The sequence below is a fragment of the Balaenoptera musculus genome, chromosome X, assembly GCF_009873245.2.
Source record: "Balaenoptera musculus isolate JJ_BM4_2016_0621 chromosome X, mBalMus1.pri.v3, whole genome shotgun sequence".
In the NCBI taxonomy this organism is placed as follows: Eukaryota; Metazoa; Chordata; class Mammalia; order Artiodactyla; family Balaenopteridae; genus Balaenoptera; species Balaenoptera musculus.
In genome coordinates this window covers 128,256,979-128,270,230 of record NC_045806.1, presented here as the reverse complement: position 1 = coordinate 128,270,230, position 13,252 = coordinate 128,256,979, and the positions used below count along the sequence as shown (strand labels likewise).

The window sequence follows — 13,252 nt, the reverse complement described above, 5'->3', positions numbered from 1 at the left end:
AAGAAATGCAAATCAAAACTACAATGAGGTATCACCTCACACCAGTTAGAATGGGTATCATCAAAAAATCTACAAACAATAAATGCTGTATAGAGTGTGGAGAAAAGGGAACCCTCCTACACTGTTGGTGGGAATGTAAATTGATACAGCCACTATGGAGAACGGTATGGAGGTTCCTTAAAAAACTAAAAATAGAACTACCCTACAACCCAGCAATCCCACTACTGGGTATATACCCAGAGAAAACCATAATTCAAAAAGACACATGCACCCCAGTGTTCATTGCAGCACTATTTACAATTGCCAGGTCATGGAAGCAACCTAAATGTCCATCCACAGATGAATGGATAAAGAAGATGTGGTACGTATATACAATGGAATATTACTCAGCCATAAAAAGGAACGAAATTGGGTCACTTGTAGAGACGTGGATGGACCTGGAGACTGTCATACAGAGTGAAATCGGAAAGAGAAGAACAAATATCATATATTAATGCATATTTGTGGAATCTAGAAAAATGGTACTGATGAACTGGTTTCCAAGGCAGAAATAGAGACACAGATGTAGAGAACAAAAGTATGGACACCAAAGGGGGAAAGGGGGGTGTGGGATGAAATGGGAGATTGGGATTAACATATATACACTAATATGTATAAAATAGGTAACTAATGAGAATCTGCTGTATAGCACAGGGAACTCCACTTCACTGTACATTAGAAACTAACACAACATTGTAAAACAACTATACCCCAATTAAAAAAAAAAGAAATCAGGAAAAAAAGACAAGTTAAGTAGACAGGAAAAAGCTAAAGATGATAGTCACTTTCTTGTTGGACAGTGGAGAAATATCTTTATAGTTCTGAAAGGAAAAAAAGTCAACCTACAGTTCTTTACCCATCGAAAACATGTTTTAAAACTGGAATTGAAGTAAAGACTTTTTTCAGATATATAAAAGTTGAAAGAATATATTGCTAGAAGACTTGCATTATCAGAAATATTAAATGACATTCTTCAAGAAGAAAGAAAATGATGCCAGATGGAAACAAAGAAATGAAGAGCACTGGAAACTGCATAAATACAGACTTTTTTTCTTAATTTAAGTTTCTTGGAAAGATAATCAACTATTTAAAGTAAAACTAATAACAACATACTATGGGTTTATAGCATACATACAAGTAAAATGTATGACAGTATTAGCACAAAAACCAGGAGGAGAGAAATGGAAGTACCATGGTGCAAGGTTCTTAATACTACATGTGAACTAGTATAATAGTACTTCAAGGCAAACTGTGATAAGTAAAATATATATATATGTATGTATATATATATGTGTGTGTGTGTGTGTGTGTGTGTGTGTGTATGTATGTGTATATATATATATATATATATATATATATATATATATATATATATACACCAGTGCTTTTCAACCAGGGGTGATTTCACCCTTCAGGGAACATTTGGCACTGTCTGGAGACATTTTTGACTGTCACAACTAAGGAAGTGCTACTGGCATCTAGTGGGCGGAGGCCACAGATGCTGCTTAATATCCTACAATGCACAGGACTTCTCCTTGCCACTATAGTTGTCTGGCCCATGATGTCAATAGTGACAATGTTGAGAAACGCTACTAAAGTAATATAACAAAAGATTATCACTAATAAACCTACAAAGGAGGTAAAATTAAATCATAAAAATTACTCAATCCAAAAGAAGGCATAAGAAAGAGGAAAAAGTGAACAGAAATTAGATGAGACAAATACAGAAAACGAATAGACAATAGAAGCAAGATGGTAGATTAAACCTAACTTCATTAATAATCACATTAAATGTAAAGGATCCAAATATGTCAATTAAATGGCAGAGATTGTCAGATTGGATAATTCCTAGACCCAACTATATGCTAACTACAAAAATCACACTTTAAATTTAAAGACACAAATAAGTTAAAAGTGAAAAGATACAACATGCTAACAAAACTCAAAAGAGAGTAAGTGTGGTTATACCAATATCAAAGTTAATTTCAGAGAGAAGAATATTAACAGAGATGAAGATAATTTCCTAATGATAAAAAGGTTAATTCATAAAAAATACATAACAGTCCTAAACATGTAGGCACACAATAACAGGGCTTCAGAAGCTATAAATAAAAAGCTGTTAGAATCATGAGGAAAATAGACAAATCTACAATTATAGAGATGTCAATACCCTCCCCTCAAAAATTGATAGAACAGTGCACACAAATGCCAGTAAAAGTAAAGACTTGAACTACATTATAAAACATCTTGATCTATGAGTCTCCTTATTCCTAGTCATTGATTTTTTTTCAAGGTTCAGGCCAGTCATCTTGTAGAATGTGCCACATTTTAGATTTGATTATTTTATTATTACACCAAGGTCTGGCAAGAATACTACATAGGTATTGTTGTACCTAGGTTTGTTATATACATGAAGTTTTAAAAACTCATTCTTATAGAAAATTATTAGTAAAAACAAAAATATAAAGCATGAGATTAAAAAGAGAAACATTCTAGCTTGGTTTAAAATAAAATTTCCACTCTCTTTTTCCTTGTGCCTAAGAAATGAGTACAGTGTTCACATTTGCATCTGTATATTTGCTGGCATTCTGTCACCTGAGTATGTGTTGCATTTTAACAACAACAACAACAAAAATGTCATAAGGGCAAAGCTTTTCTCTTCCTTTATTTTTCACAAAATGTGTATTCCAGTCTGCTAAGTCTTCTTATTACCACAGAGTAAATTATATTTAAAGAATGAACTGGGGAGAGAAAAATCTGTACTGGAAATATTTAAGGGATGAATTGGAAGGGAAAAAAATCAGTATTGAAAATGAAGAGAAAAGGGCAATTACTATCTTAGGCAGCCTTCTGAGTAATTAGAGCTATACAATCTCAGACTGCATACCAGCTGTTAAGTTGAGTAAATGTCTTTATTTTTATTGGTTTTGCCCTTTATATCTCTAAATGAGAAACAATAAAGAGATTTTGATTAACTTAAAAAAAACTTAATCTAATTGATATTTCTAAGCATACTCTACCCAACAGCAAAATACATATCCTTTTCAGGTGTACGCAGAAAAGTTACCTATATAGACCACATTCTGGGTCATAAAACATTCTCAATGTATGGCATGGGGAACACAGTCAATAATATTATAATAACTTTGTATGGTGACAGATGGTAACTTGACTTACCGTGGTGACTGTTTTGTAAGGTATAGAATTATTGAATCACTGTGTTGTGCACCTGGAACTAACATAGTATTGTAGGTCAATTATACTTCAATTTTAAAAATTAGGACTTCCCTGGTGGCACAATGGTTAAGAATCCGCCTGCCAATGCAGGGGACATGGGTTCGAGCCCTGGTCCGGGAAGATCCCACATGCTGCGGAGCAACTAAGCCCAGGTGCCACAACTACTGAGCCTGTGCTCTACAGCCCGTGAGCTGCAACTACTGAGCCCACATGCCACAACTACTGAAGCCCGCATGCCTAGAGCCCGTGCTCTGCAACAACAGAGGCCACCGCGATGAGAAGCCCGTGCACCGCAACAAAGAGTAGTCCCCGCTCACCGCAACTAGAGAAAGCCTGCGTGCAGCAAGGAAGACCCAGTGTGGCCAAAAATAAGTAAATAAATTTATATAAAAATTAAATAAAATATAATTAAACAAAACATTTTAAATAATTTTAATAGGATTCAAGTCACAAAAAGTATTTTTTCTGACCACAATGGAATTAAACATCAATAACAGAAAGATATCATGAAAACCCCAAGTATTTAGAAACTAAATAACATACTTTTAAATAACTTGTGGATCAAAGAGGAAGTAAAAAGAAAAATTAGGAAGTATTTTGAACTTAATAAAAATGAAAGCGTACCAAAATTTGTGGGATACAACTAAAACAGTACCTAGAGAAGGAAATTTATAGCGCTCAACATTTATATGAAAAGATAGGTCTCAAATAATGGAACTCAGCTTCCATCCACCTTTTAAAAAACTAGAAAAAGAAGAATGAAGGAAGTTCAAAGTAAGCAAAAGTAAGGAAATAACACAGATCAGAGTTGACATAAATGGAAAAACAGAGAAAACGAGTGAAACCAAAGTTGATTCTTTGAGATATGCAGTAAAACTGTTACACCTCTAGCCGGACTTATCAGAAGAGACACAAATTACCAATATAGAGATGAGAAAGAAGATGCAAATTACCAACATAGGAGTCAGAGATGACATTACTATAGATTTTACAGATAATAAAGGATAAAATATTATGAACAACTTTATGCCAATATATTCAACTACTTAGATAAAATGAATAAGTACCTTAAATGACACAAATTACCAAAGCTCACTCAAGAAGAAATAGATAACATGAATAGCCCTATATCTATTAAATAAATAAAAAGGTTCCCACAAAGAAGCCTCCAGGCCCAGAAAGCTTGAATGGTGAATTCTACCAAATACTTAAGGAAGAAAGAATATGAATTCTACCCAAACTCTCCCATTAAATTGAAAAGAAGGCTAAGCTATCCAACTCATTTTCTGAAGCCTGCATTTCTCTGACACCAAAGCCATAGAAAGACTTTCCAAAATTGAAAACCACAAACTAATATCCCTCGTGTATATAGATGCAAAAATTCTTAATAAATTTTTAGCAAATCAAATCCAGCAATACATAAAATGGATAATTCATCATTATTCATGGGGTTTATTCCAGGAATGCAAGGTTGGTTTAGCAATCAAAAAATCAGTGTAATTCATCAATATTAACAGACTGAAAAAGAAAAAAACTATATGATCGTCTAAATAGATTTTTATAGAATAAGCATTTGATAAAATACAACATCTATTTTTTTTAATACATCTATTACTGATGAAATAGAAAACTCTCAGCAAACTAGGAATAGAAGGAAACTTCCTCAAACTGATGAGAGAACCTATGAAAAACCTTCAGGTAACATCATACTTAATGGTGAAAAATTGAATGATATCTCCAAAGATCAAGAACAAGGCTACCGTGACTGCTCTCACTGTCATTAAACTGTATTCAACAGCTTATTAGAGGTTCCAGTGAATGTGGTAAGGTGACAAAAATAAACATAAGCATCCAGATTGGAAAGAAAGAAGTAAAACTGCCTCTATTCACAGATGATGACCTGTGTAGGTAATCCAATGGACTCTTCAAAAAAGCTACTAAAGGGCTTCCCTGGTGGCGCAGTGGTTGAGAATCTGCCTGCCAATGCAGGGGACACGGGTTCAAGCCCTGGTCTGGGAAGATCCCACATGCCACGGAGCAACTAGGCCCGTGAGCCACAACTACTGAGCCTGCGCGTCTGGAGCCTGTGCCCCGCAACAAGAGAGGCTGCGACAGTGAAAGGCCCGTGCACCACGATGAAGAGTGGCCCCCGCTTGCCACAACTAGAGAAAGCCCTCGCACAGAAACGAAGACCCAACACAGCCAAAAATAAATTAATTAATTAATTAATTTAGAAAAAACCTTTATATAGAAGGCAAAGGGGCTAGCATCTGTTAACTCCTTCCTTTGTGCCAAGCCCTTAAAAAAAAAAAAAGCTACTAAAATTAACAAGTGAATCTAGCAAAGTTGTAGGATACAAACTCAATATATAAAAATCAAATGTATTTTTGTATAGCAGCAGTGAACAGTAGGAAAATGAAATTAAAACAATAGAACAGTAGGATAAACATATGAAATGTGTAGGGATAAGTCTGACAAACGATATGCAAGACCCGTATACCGAAAACTACAAAAAATTGTTGAGAGAATTAAAGACCTAAATAAATGGAGAGATATGCCATGTTCATGGACTGGAAGACTCAATATTTTTAAGATGTCAATTCTCCCCAAAATGATCAATAGAGTCAATATAATCCCAATAAAAAATCCCAGCAGGCTGTTTTGGAAAACAGCCCCTGGTAATTTCTTAAAAAGTTAAATATACACCTACCATATGATTCAGCCAGTCTGCTCCTAGGTATTTCTCCAAGGGAAGAGAGAGCATATATCCAATACAAAGACTTGTACACAAATGTTCAAAGCAGCTTTATTTGTAGTAGACAAAAACTGCAAGTAACTCAAATGTCTATCAACAGGTGAATGGATAAAAAAATTGTGGTAATAATTATATCATTTAATACTACTCTGTAATAAAAATAATGATACATGCTATAACTTGGATGAATCTCAAAATAATTCTGTTGTTTGAAAGGAAACAAAGAGTACATATTCTATATATATATGTATATATATACAGATATATTTCTAGAAAATGCAGAGTAATCTATATTGACAGCAGGTCAGTGTTTCCTGGGGTTAGGGAAGGGATATGAAGTGGCAAGGGGGAGGAATTACAAAGGGGCACAAAGAAAATTTGAGGGGTGATGGATATGTTCATTATCTTGATTGTGGTGATGGTGTGTATAGGTGTGTATATGTCAAAACTTATCAAATTGTATACTTTAAACATGTAGTTTATTGTATGCCAATTATACCTCAATAGAACTGTTAAAAAAAGTAAGGGAACCAGGGCTCCTTGGAGAAATGCTGAATACAGGGCTGAATGCAGGAAAGGAGGAGATGAAGCTGAAACATCTTCTTGTGCCAGAAAATCAGGTAGTACTCAAAAAATGATGGGAACATGTCAATAGAACATCGGAGGGGCTTCCACTGTGTGTGTCTACTATGTGTCTCAAAGTAGCTAATGACAATAATGGGTTAGAACCTATTGGTAAAATAAGAATCCAGGTGTCCACACTAATATAAATAAATGAATGAAAAAATAAACAAATGGGAAGAAGGAAAAGCCCTTCTCTGGAGTAGAATGCTAACTAGTAAATGTAGACGGAATGATGGAATTAGACCATTGCCTTCGATAACCATCTTAATAATAAATAATTAGGAAAGGATCACTGGTGAATGCTAATACTCCCCACAAGATACTTATTAATTTCAAAGGGAAAAATTTATAGTGGAAAACCTCATAGACACTTCCTTAAGGGCATGGTCAAAGTTGCAATCACATATGATGGGACAAATTGATATCATGTGCCTCCTAAAACAAATCACTGAGAAGAACACAACATCACTTTTGTGGTCTTATTGCCAAAGTATATAATCTCCATATAATTATGATAAAACATAAACAAATCCAAAACGAGGGACATTTTTCCAAAATAACTGGCCTGTAGTCTTCAAAAATATTAAGGTCACAAAAGACACAGGAACTGTTTCCAATCAAAGGAGACTAAAAAGTCATGACAATTATGTGCAATGTGTGAACCTGGTCTGCATCCTGGACCAGGATAAAGGTTTTTTTGTTTTGTTTTTCGTACTGTAAGGGATGTTATTAGGAAAACTGATGAAATTAGAATACCATCTATGGATCAGATACAGTATTATATGAATTTTAATTTCCTGATATTGATTATTTTATTATTGTTATACAAGAGAATGTCCTTGTTCTTTAGGAAATATCCACTGAAGGGACATCATTTGTGTAACTTATCCTCCAATGGTTCAGGAAAAACTATCCATAGGTATAAAGAAAAAAAGATAATGGAAATATGATAAAATTCTGACATTTGGGGGATCTGGGTGAAGGGTACACAGGAATCCTTTGTACTATTCTTGCAACTTTTCTGTAAATCTGAAATTATTTCAAAACAGAACGTTGTAAAACATTAAGAGTATTAACTAAAAGAATCAAAACAGTAATAAGGACAATTTCTAAGGCTGAAAAAACAGGTAATGGAAAACTCAATCAGAGTAACAAATGGAAGGAGAGGTAAAAAGAATTAAACAAAGTATGGCACAAAGAAAGCAGAAAAAAAATAATGGCAGGAATACTGCCACATATACCAGCAATGATAATAAAATGAATGCGTTACACTCACCTATTAATAGACAGATGTTCTGATTGTTTAAAACCAAGTAACTCAAGATCTTGCTATATTCTATTTAAAAGAGACACACCTGAAACAAAATAACTGAGGAAGGTTGAGAATAAAGGGATGGAGAAAGTTATAACAGGAAAAGGATACTAACAAGAACTACAACATGCACCAAACAGGGAGTGGCAGAAGTTGCTAGCTGTCCTAATCCAAATGTCCTTGGTAACAGTGCCAATTTTTAGCTGACAGAGCTATCTGACAGGCCTCCCTGGAAGCTGAGGTGTGGCCACTTGACTAAATGCTGCCAATGAGATGAAAATTGAATTGTTTTCTGGGGCTTTCTGGGAAGGTCACTTATTAGAAATTGGCAGAGCTGGGACAGGCCCCTTTTTGCCCTCCTACCTTTCCTCTTCCTTCTGGCCCTCAATGGAGATGTGCTGGCTGGAGCTCCAGAAGTCTCGTGGACCATGAGGGGACCTTAGGATGGAAACCATACACCAAGATGGTGAAGCAGAAGATAGGAGCCTGGGTCCCTGATAGTATCGCAGAGCCCTTGAATACCTATCTCCAGACTTCTTCTACCCAAGAAAAAATCTTTCTTCTTTAAACTAATTTTATTTATTATTTTTTTCCTAATATATGTAGTTGAACCTAATCCTAACAGGAATAGTAACGTTCTTTACAAAGAAAGAATTCAAGGCATGTATAAATATATGCATAAATAAATGGGACAAAGAGGGCTACTTCATATTTTATGAAGGAAAAACATACCAGGACAATATAAAAGTTATGAACCTTTATAACAAATGGGAAACAAATTCCCACTAACAGTGGGTATTGTTAGTGCATTCTTTATGCACTAACAATACAGCTTCAAAATATATAAGGCTAACCCTGACTAAAATATAGGAAATAGACAAATTTAGTTATGATGGGAGGTTTATACATATCTCTCTCAATGAGGAAGGATATAAGGATCAGTATAACACAACTTAACAAGCTTATTCTAACAAAGCTATAAGGGACTTTTACTCAAGAGACAATATACATATTTTTCAATTCATATGAAAAAGTTACAAAAATTGACCATGTTTGAAGTCAAGGGTCAGCAACCTTTTTAATGGAAAGGCCAAACAGTATATGTTTTAAGCTGTATGGGCCACAGGGTCTCTGTTACAGCCACTCAGCTTTGCAGTTGTAGCTGGAAAGCAGTCATAGGTAGTATGTAAACAAATGGGTGTGGCTGTGTTCCAGTAAAACTTGATTTCCAAAATAGGCGCCAGGCCCATGTGGCCTACAAGCTGTAGTTTGTGGATCCCTGTTCTAGGTAACAGAGGAAGTATCAAAAAATTTCCATAAAGCTGATATCACACAGGCCACAATTACCATAATGTAGTGTTAAAAATGAACATAATAGCAAAAAATATCCCCCCCAACCTGGCCCAGATCTACACACCTGGACGTTTTTAAATGCATTTCTAAATAACTCTTGAGTTGAAGAGAAAATAAAAACAGAAAACACAAATGAGTTAGAAGTTAAAAAAAACCACTGGAACTACTATACAACAAAACCTATGTAATGGAGCCAAAGTGAGGAGGAAAATATATGGCCTTAAATGTATTTGTTAGAAAGCAAGGGAGACAGAAAGTAAACTTAGTTTTCATCTCAAGAATTTAGAATAAGGATAACAATAAGAAGAACAATGCAGCAATAATAAAACATACAGAAAATACAATTAAGAAATTAATAAAGAGAAAAGCAGACATTTTTTTAAAAAGAAAGCAAAGAAATTGAGTTGATCAAGAGAACCTAAAGCTGGTCCTTTGAAAAGACCAACAAAATAGATAAGCCTCTGGAAAGAGAATCAAGAAAAAAGAGAAAAAACAAGCAAATAGCATTAGCAATGGAAAAGGGGACATACTTAAAGAGAGATCACACAATCATCCACTCAAGAAATATTTACTGAATGGCTACTATGTGGCAGGCTGTGACACAGTCCCCACAGTCATAGAGACAACAATCTAGTGGAGAAACCATAAATAATGAATGAAAAATTAAATTACATTAGTGATAAATGCTACAAAGAAAATAAAACATTTAAAAAATAAAACTACATATTTCCTCAAGTCAAAAAAAAATGGAAAACTTAGATGAAACGGACAATTTTCTAGGAAATATAAATTACCATAATTGACTCAAGGAGAAGTAGAAAACCTGAAAAAAAAACAGAAACCAAAGAAGAGATTTAAATAGTGAGGAAAGATCTACACCCTCAAAAGGCATGAGGCCAAGATGGTTAAGGAAGAGAAATTCCAGTCTGATATAGCCTGTCCCAGAGCATACAACTACTACAATAATAAAATAAAACATAGCTAAAATATAGCTAAGAGAGGAATTTTCTTAAACAGATAAAGAATATCTGTCAAAAATCTACAATAAACATCACTTATTGGTGAATTATTAAAAACTGTCTCCCTGAACTTGGGAATAAAAAAGGATGCCTAATATCATCCCTGAAAGTCCTAGCAAATTTATAAGGCAATAAAAGAAATAAAAGGCATGCAGATTAAAAAGGAAGAAATAAAATTGTGATTATTCACAAATGACCTGACTGTGTTTGTAGAAGATTATAAAAACCCACACACTATTAGAATTAATAAATAAATTAGCAAGGTCACTGGGCACAAGACCAACATAAACAAATCCATTTAATTCATATATACTAGCAAAAAATAGGAAATGAACTTTAAAAAATTATGCCATTTATAATAGCTTTACAGTATTTTTAAAATAAAGATCAAATAGCTAGGAATAAATCCAACAAGAGGTACAAGGCCTCTATACTGAAAATTATAACATATTACTGAGAGAAATTAAAGACCCACATAAAAGGAGGGATATAACATGCTCATGGAGCGGAAGACCTCACTTAAAAAATGTCATTTTTCCCTGAATTGAGCTATAGACTTAAAGCAATCCAAATCAAAACCCCAGCAGGTCTTTTTCCTGTGGATATTGAAAAGCCAAATTCTGCAATTTATGTAGAAATGCAAAGGGCTAAGAATAGCTAAGGCAACATTTGAGAACTACACAGCCGGAGGACTCATGTATTGGGTTGGCCAAAAAGTTCCTTCCATTTTTAAAGTTAAAAATAAAAGACACATTTTTCATTTTCACCAAGAACTTTATTGAACAACGTATTCACCATTTTGTTCCACTACCTTTTGCCATTTTTCAGGCAACTTCATAACTCCATCTTCCCAAAACTTTTTATCTTTTTGAGTGAAGAACTGTTCCAGGTGCCTTTTACAGTCTTCCAGGGAACTGAAATTTTTTCCATTAAGAGAATTTTTGTAAAGACTGAAACAAATGGAAATCCAAAGGTGCAATGTCTGGTGAATATGGCGGATGAATCAGAACTTCCCAGCCAAGCTGTAATAGTTTTTGCCTGGTCATCAAAGAAACACGTGGTCTTGCATTACCCTGATGGAAGATTATGCATTTTCTGTTTAATAATTCTGGACACTTTTCCTCGAGTGCTGCTTTCAGTGGTCTAATTGGGAGCAGTACTTGTTGGAATTAATCATTTGGTTTTCCAGAAGGAGCTCATAATAGAGGACTCCCTTCCAATCCCACCATATACACAACATCACCTTCTTCGGATGAAGACCGGCCTTTGCTGTGGTTGGTGGTGGTTCATTTCGCTTGCCCCATGATCTTTTCCATTCCACATTGTACAGTATCCACTTTCCATCGCCCATCACAATTTGTTTTAAAAACGGAACGTTTTCATTACGTTGCAGTGGAGAATCGCATGTGGAAATATGGTCAAGGTTTTTTCTGCTAACTTACGTGGAACCCAAACATCAAAGCGATTCACATAACCAAACTGGTGCAAATGATTTGCAACACTTGATTTGGATATTTTGAGTATGTCGGCTATCTACCACATGGGTGTAACGTTGATTGTTCTCAATTAATGTCTCGATTTGATGGCTATCAACTTCAACTGGTCTACCCGGCCGTGGAGCATCATCCAGTGAGAAATCTCCAGCACGAAACTTTGCAAACCACTTTTGACATGTTTGATCAGTCACAGCACCTTCTCCATACACTGCACAAATCTTTTTTTGCATTTCAATTGCGTTTTTACCTTTCTTGAAATAATAAAGCATAATATGCTGAAAATATTGCTTCTCTCTTCCATCTTCAATATTAAAATGGCTATACAAAAATTCACCAATTTTGATAAATTTTCTTTTAATGCATGCTGATATGACAGCTGTCACAATGCAATCTAACAAAATTGTTTCGAATGAAGTTAAAGACAACTAAACGCTACTAGAGCCATCTTATGGAAAAAACCGAATGAACGTTTTGGCCAACCCAATATTACCACATGTCAAGACCTGTTGTAAAGCTACAGTATCAAGACAGTGTAGTACTGGTACAAGGATAGACAACAAACCAAGGATAGAACAAAGTAAAGAATCCAGAAACATCAACACATAAACAAATGCCTGATTGATGACAAAAAAAATGGTCTTTTCAATAAATGATTCTGACTCAATGGACATCCATGTGAAAAAGAAAATGAATCTTGACCCCCTGCTTCAGACCATACACAAAAATCAAATCCAGGTGTATTATAGATATAAATGTGAAAGGTAAAACAATGAAACTTCTAGGTAAAAAGTAGAACATCTGAATGAGCTTCGGGTAGGAAAAATTTTCTTAAACAGAACACAAAGAGCTCCAAAATGGGAAAAAAATGGTACATATTAAAATTAAGAACTGGTATCAAATATTTGCAAACCATATATCTAATAAAGAGTTAATATCCAAAATACATAAGGAACTCCTAAACAGAAATAGAGTCACAGATGTAGGAAACAAACGTATGGTTACCAGGGGGGAAAGGTGGGGGGAGGGATAAATTGGGAGATTGGGATTGACATATACACATGATGCCACTTATATGACGAATCTAAAATAGTCAAACTCAAAGAAGCAGACCATACAATAGTGGTTGCCAGTGGATGTGGGTAGGGGAAAGAGGAGTAGTTATTCAATGGGCATACAGTATTGTGCATTTCAAAATTTGCTGAGGGTAGATCTCACATTGTCTTCTTAACACAAAAACAAAATTATATGAAACAAAACAAAAACAACACAAGGAAACTTTGGAGGTGTTGGATATGTCTATTACCTGGATTGTGGTGATGTCAGCCCTATGCCTGATTTATATGTAGGTTCTAGATCCTATGTAACCCAATAAAGGCAGAAGCAAAAATTTAAAAGCAGAGTGCAGATAAAACAAGGA

The 13,252-nt window shown here is 34.8% G+C and overlaps 1 protein-coding gene across 4 annotated transcripts in view; it reads right to left on the bottom strand.

The window, feature by feature from the left end:
* Positions 1-13,252, bottom strand: part of BRCC3 (BRCA1/BRCA2-containing complex subunit 3) — a 76,987-nt gene that overhangs the window by 24,588 nt on the left and 39,147 nt on the right. For 3 of the 4 annotated variants that reach the window (XM_036840714.1, XM_036840715.1, XM_036840716.1), the window contains one exon: positions 8,331-8,405. The exons of the other annotated variant lie outside the window; for it this stretch is intronic. In XM_036840714.1, the coding sequence (XP_036696609.1) occupies positions 8,331-8,405 (75 nt within the window). The remainder of the gene's footprint in view (positions 1-8,330; positions 8,406-13,252) is intronic. 4 annotated transcript variants of the gene reach the window in all.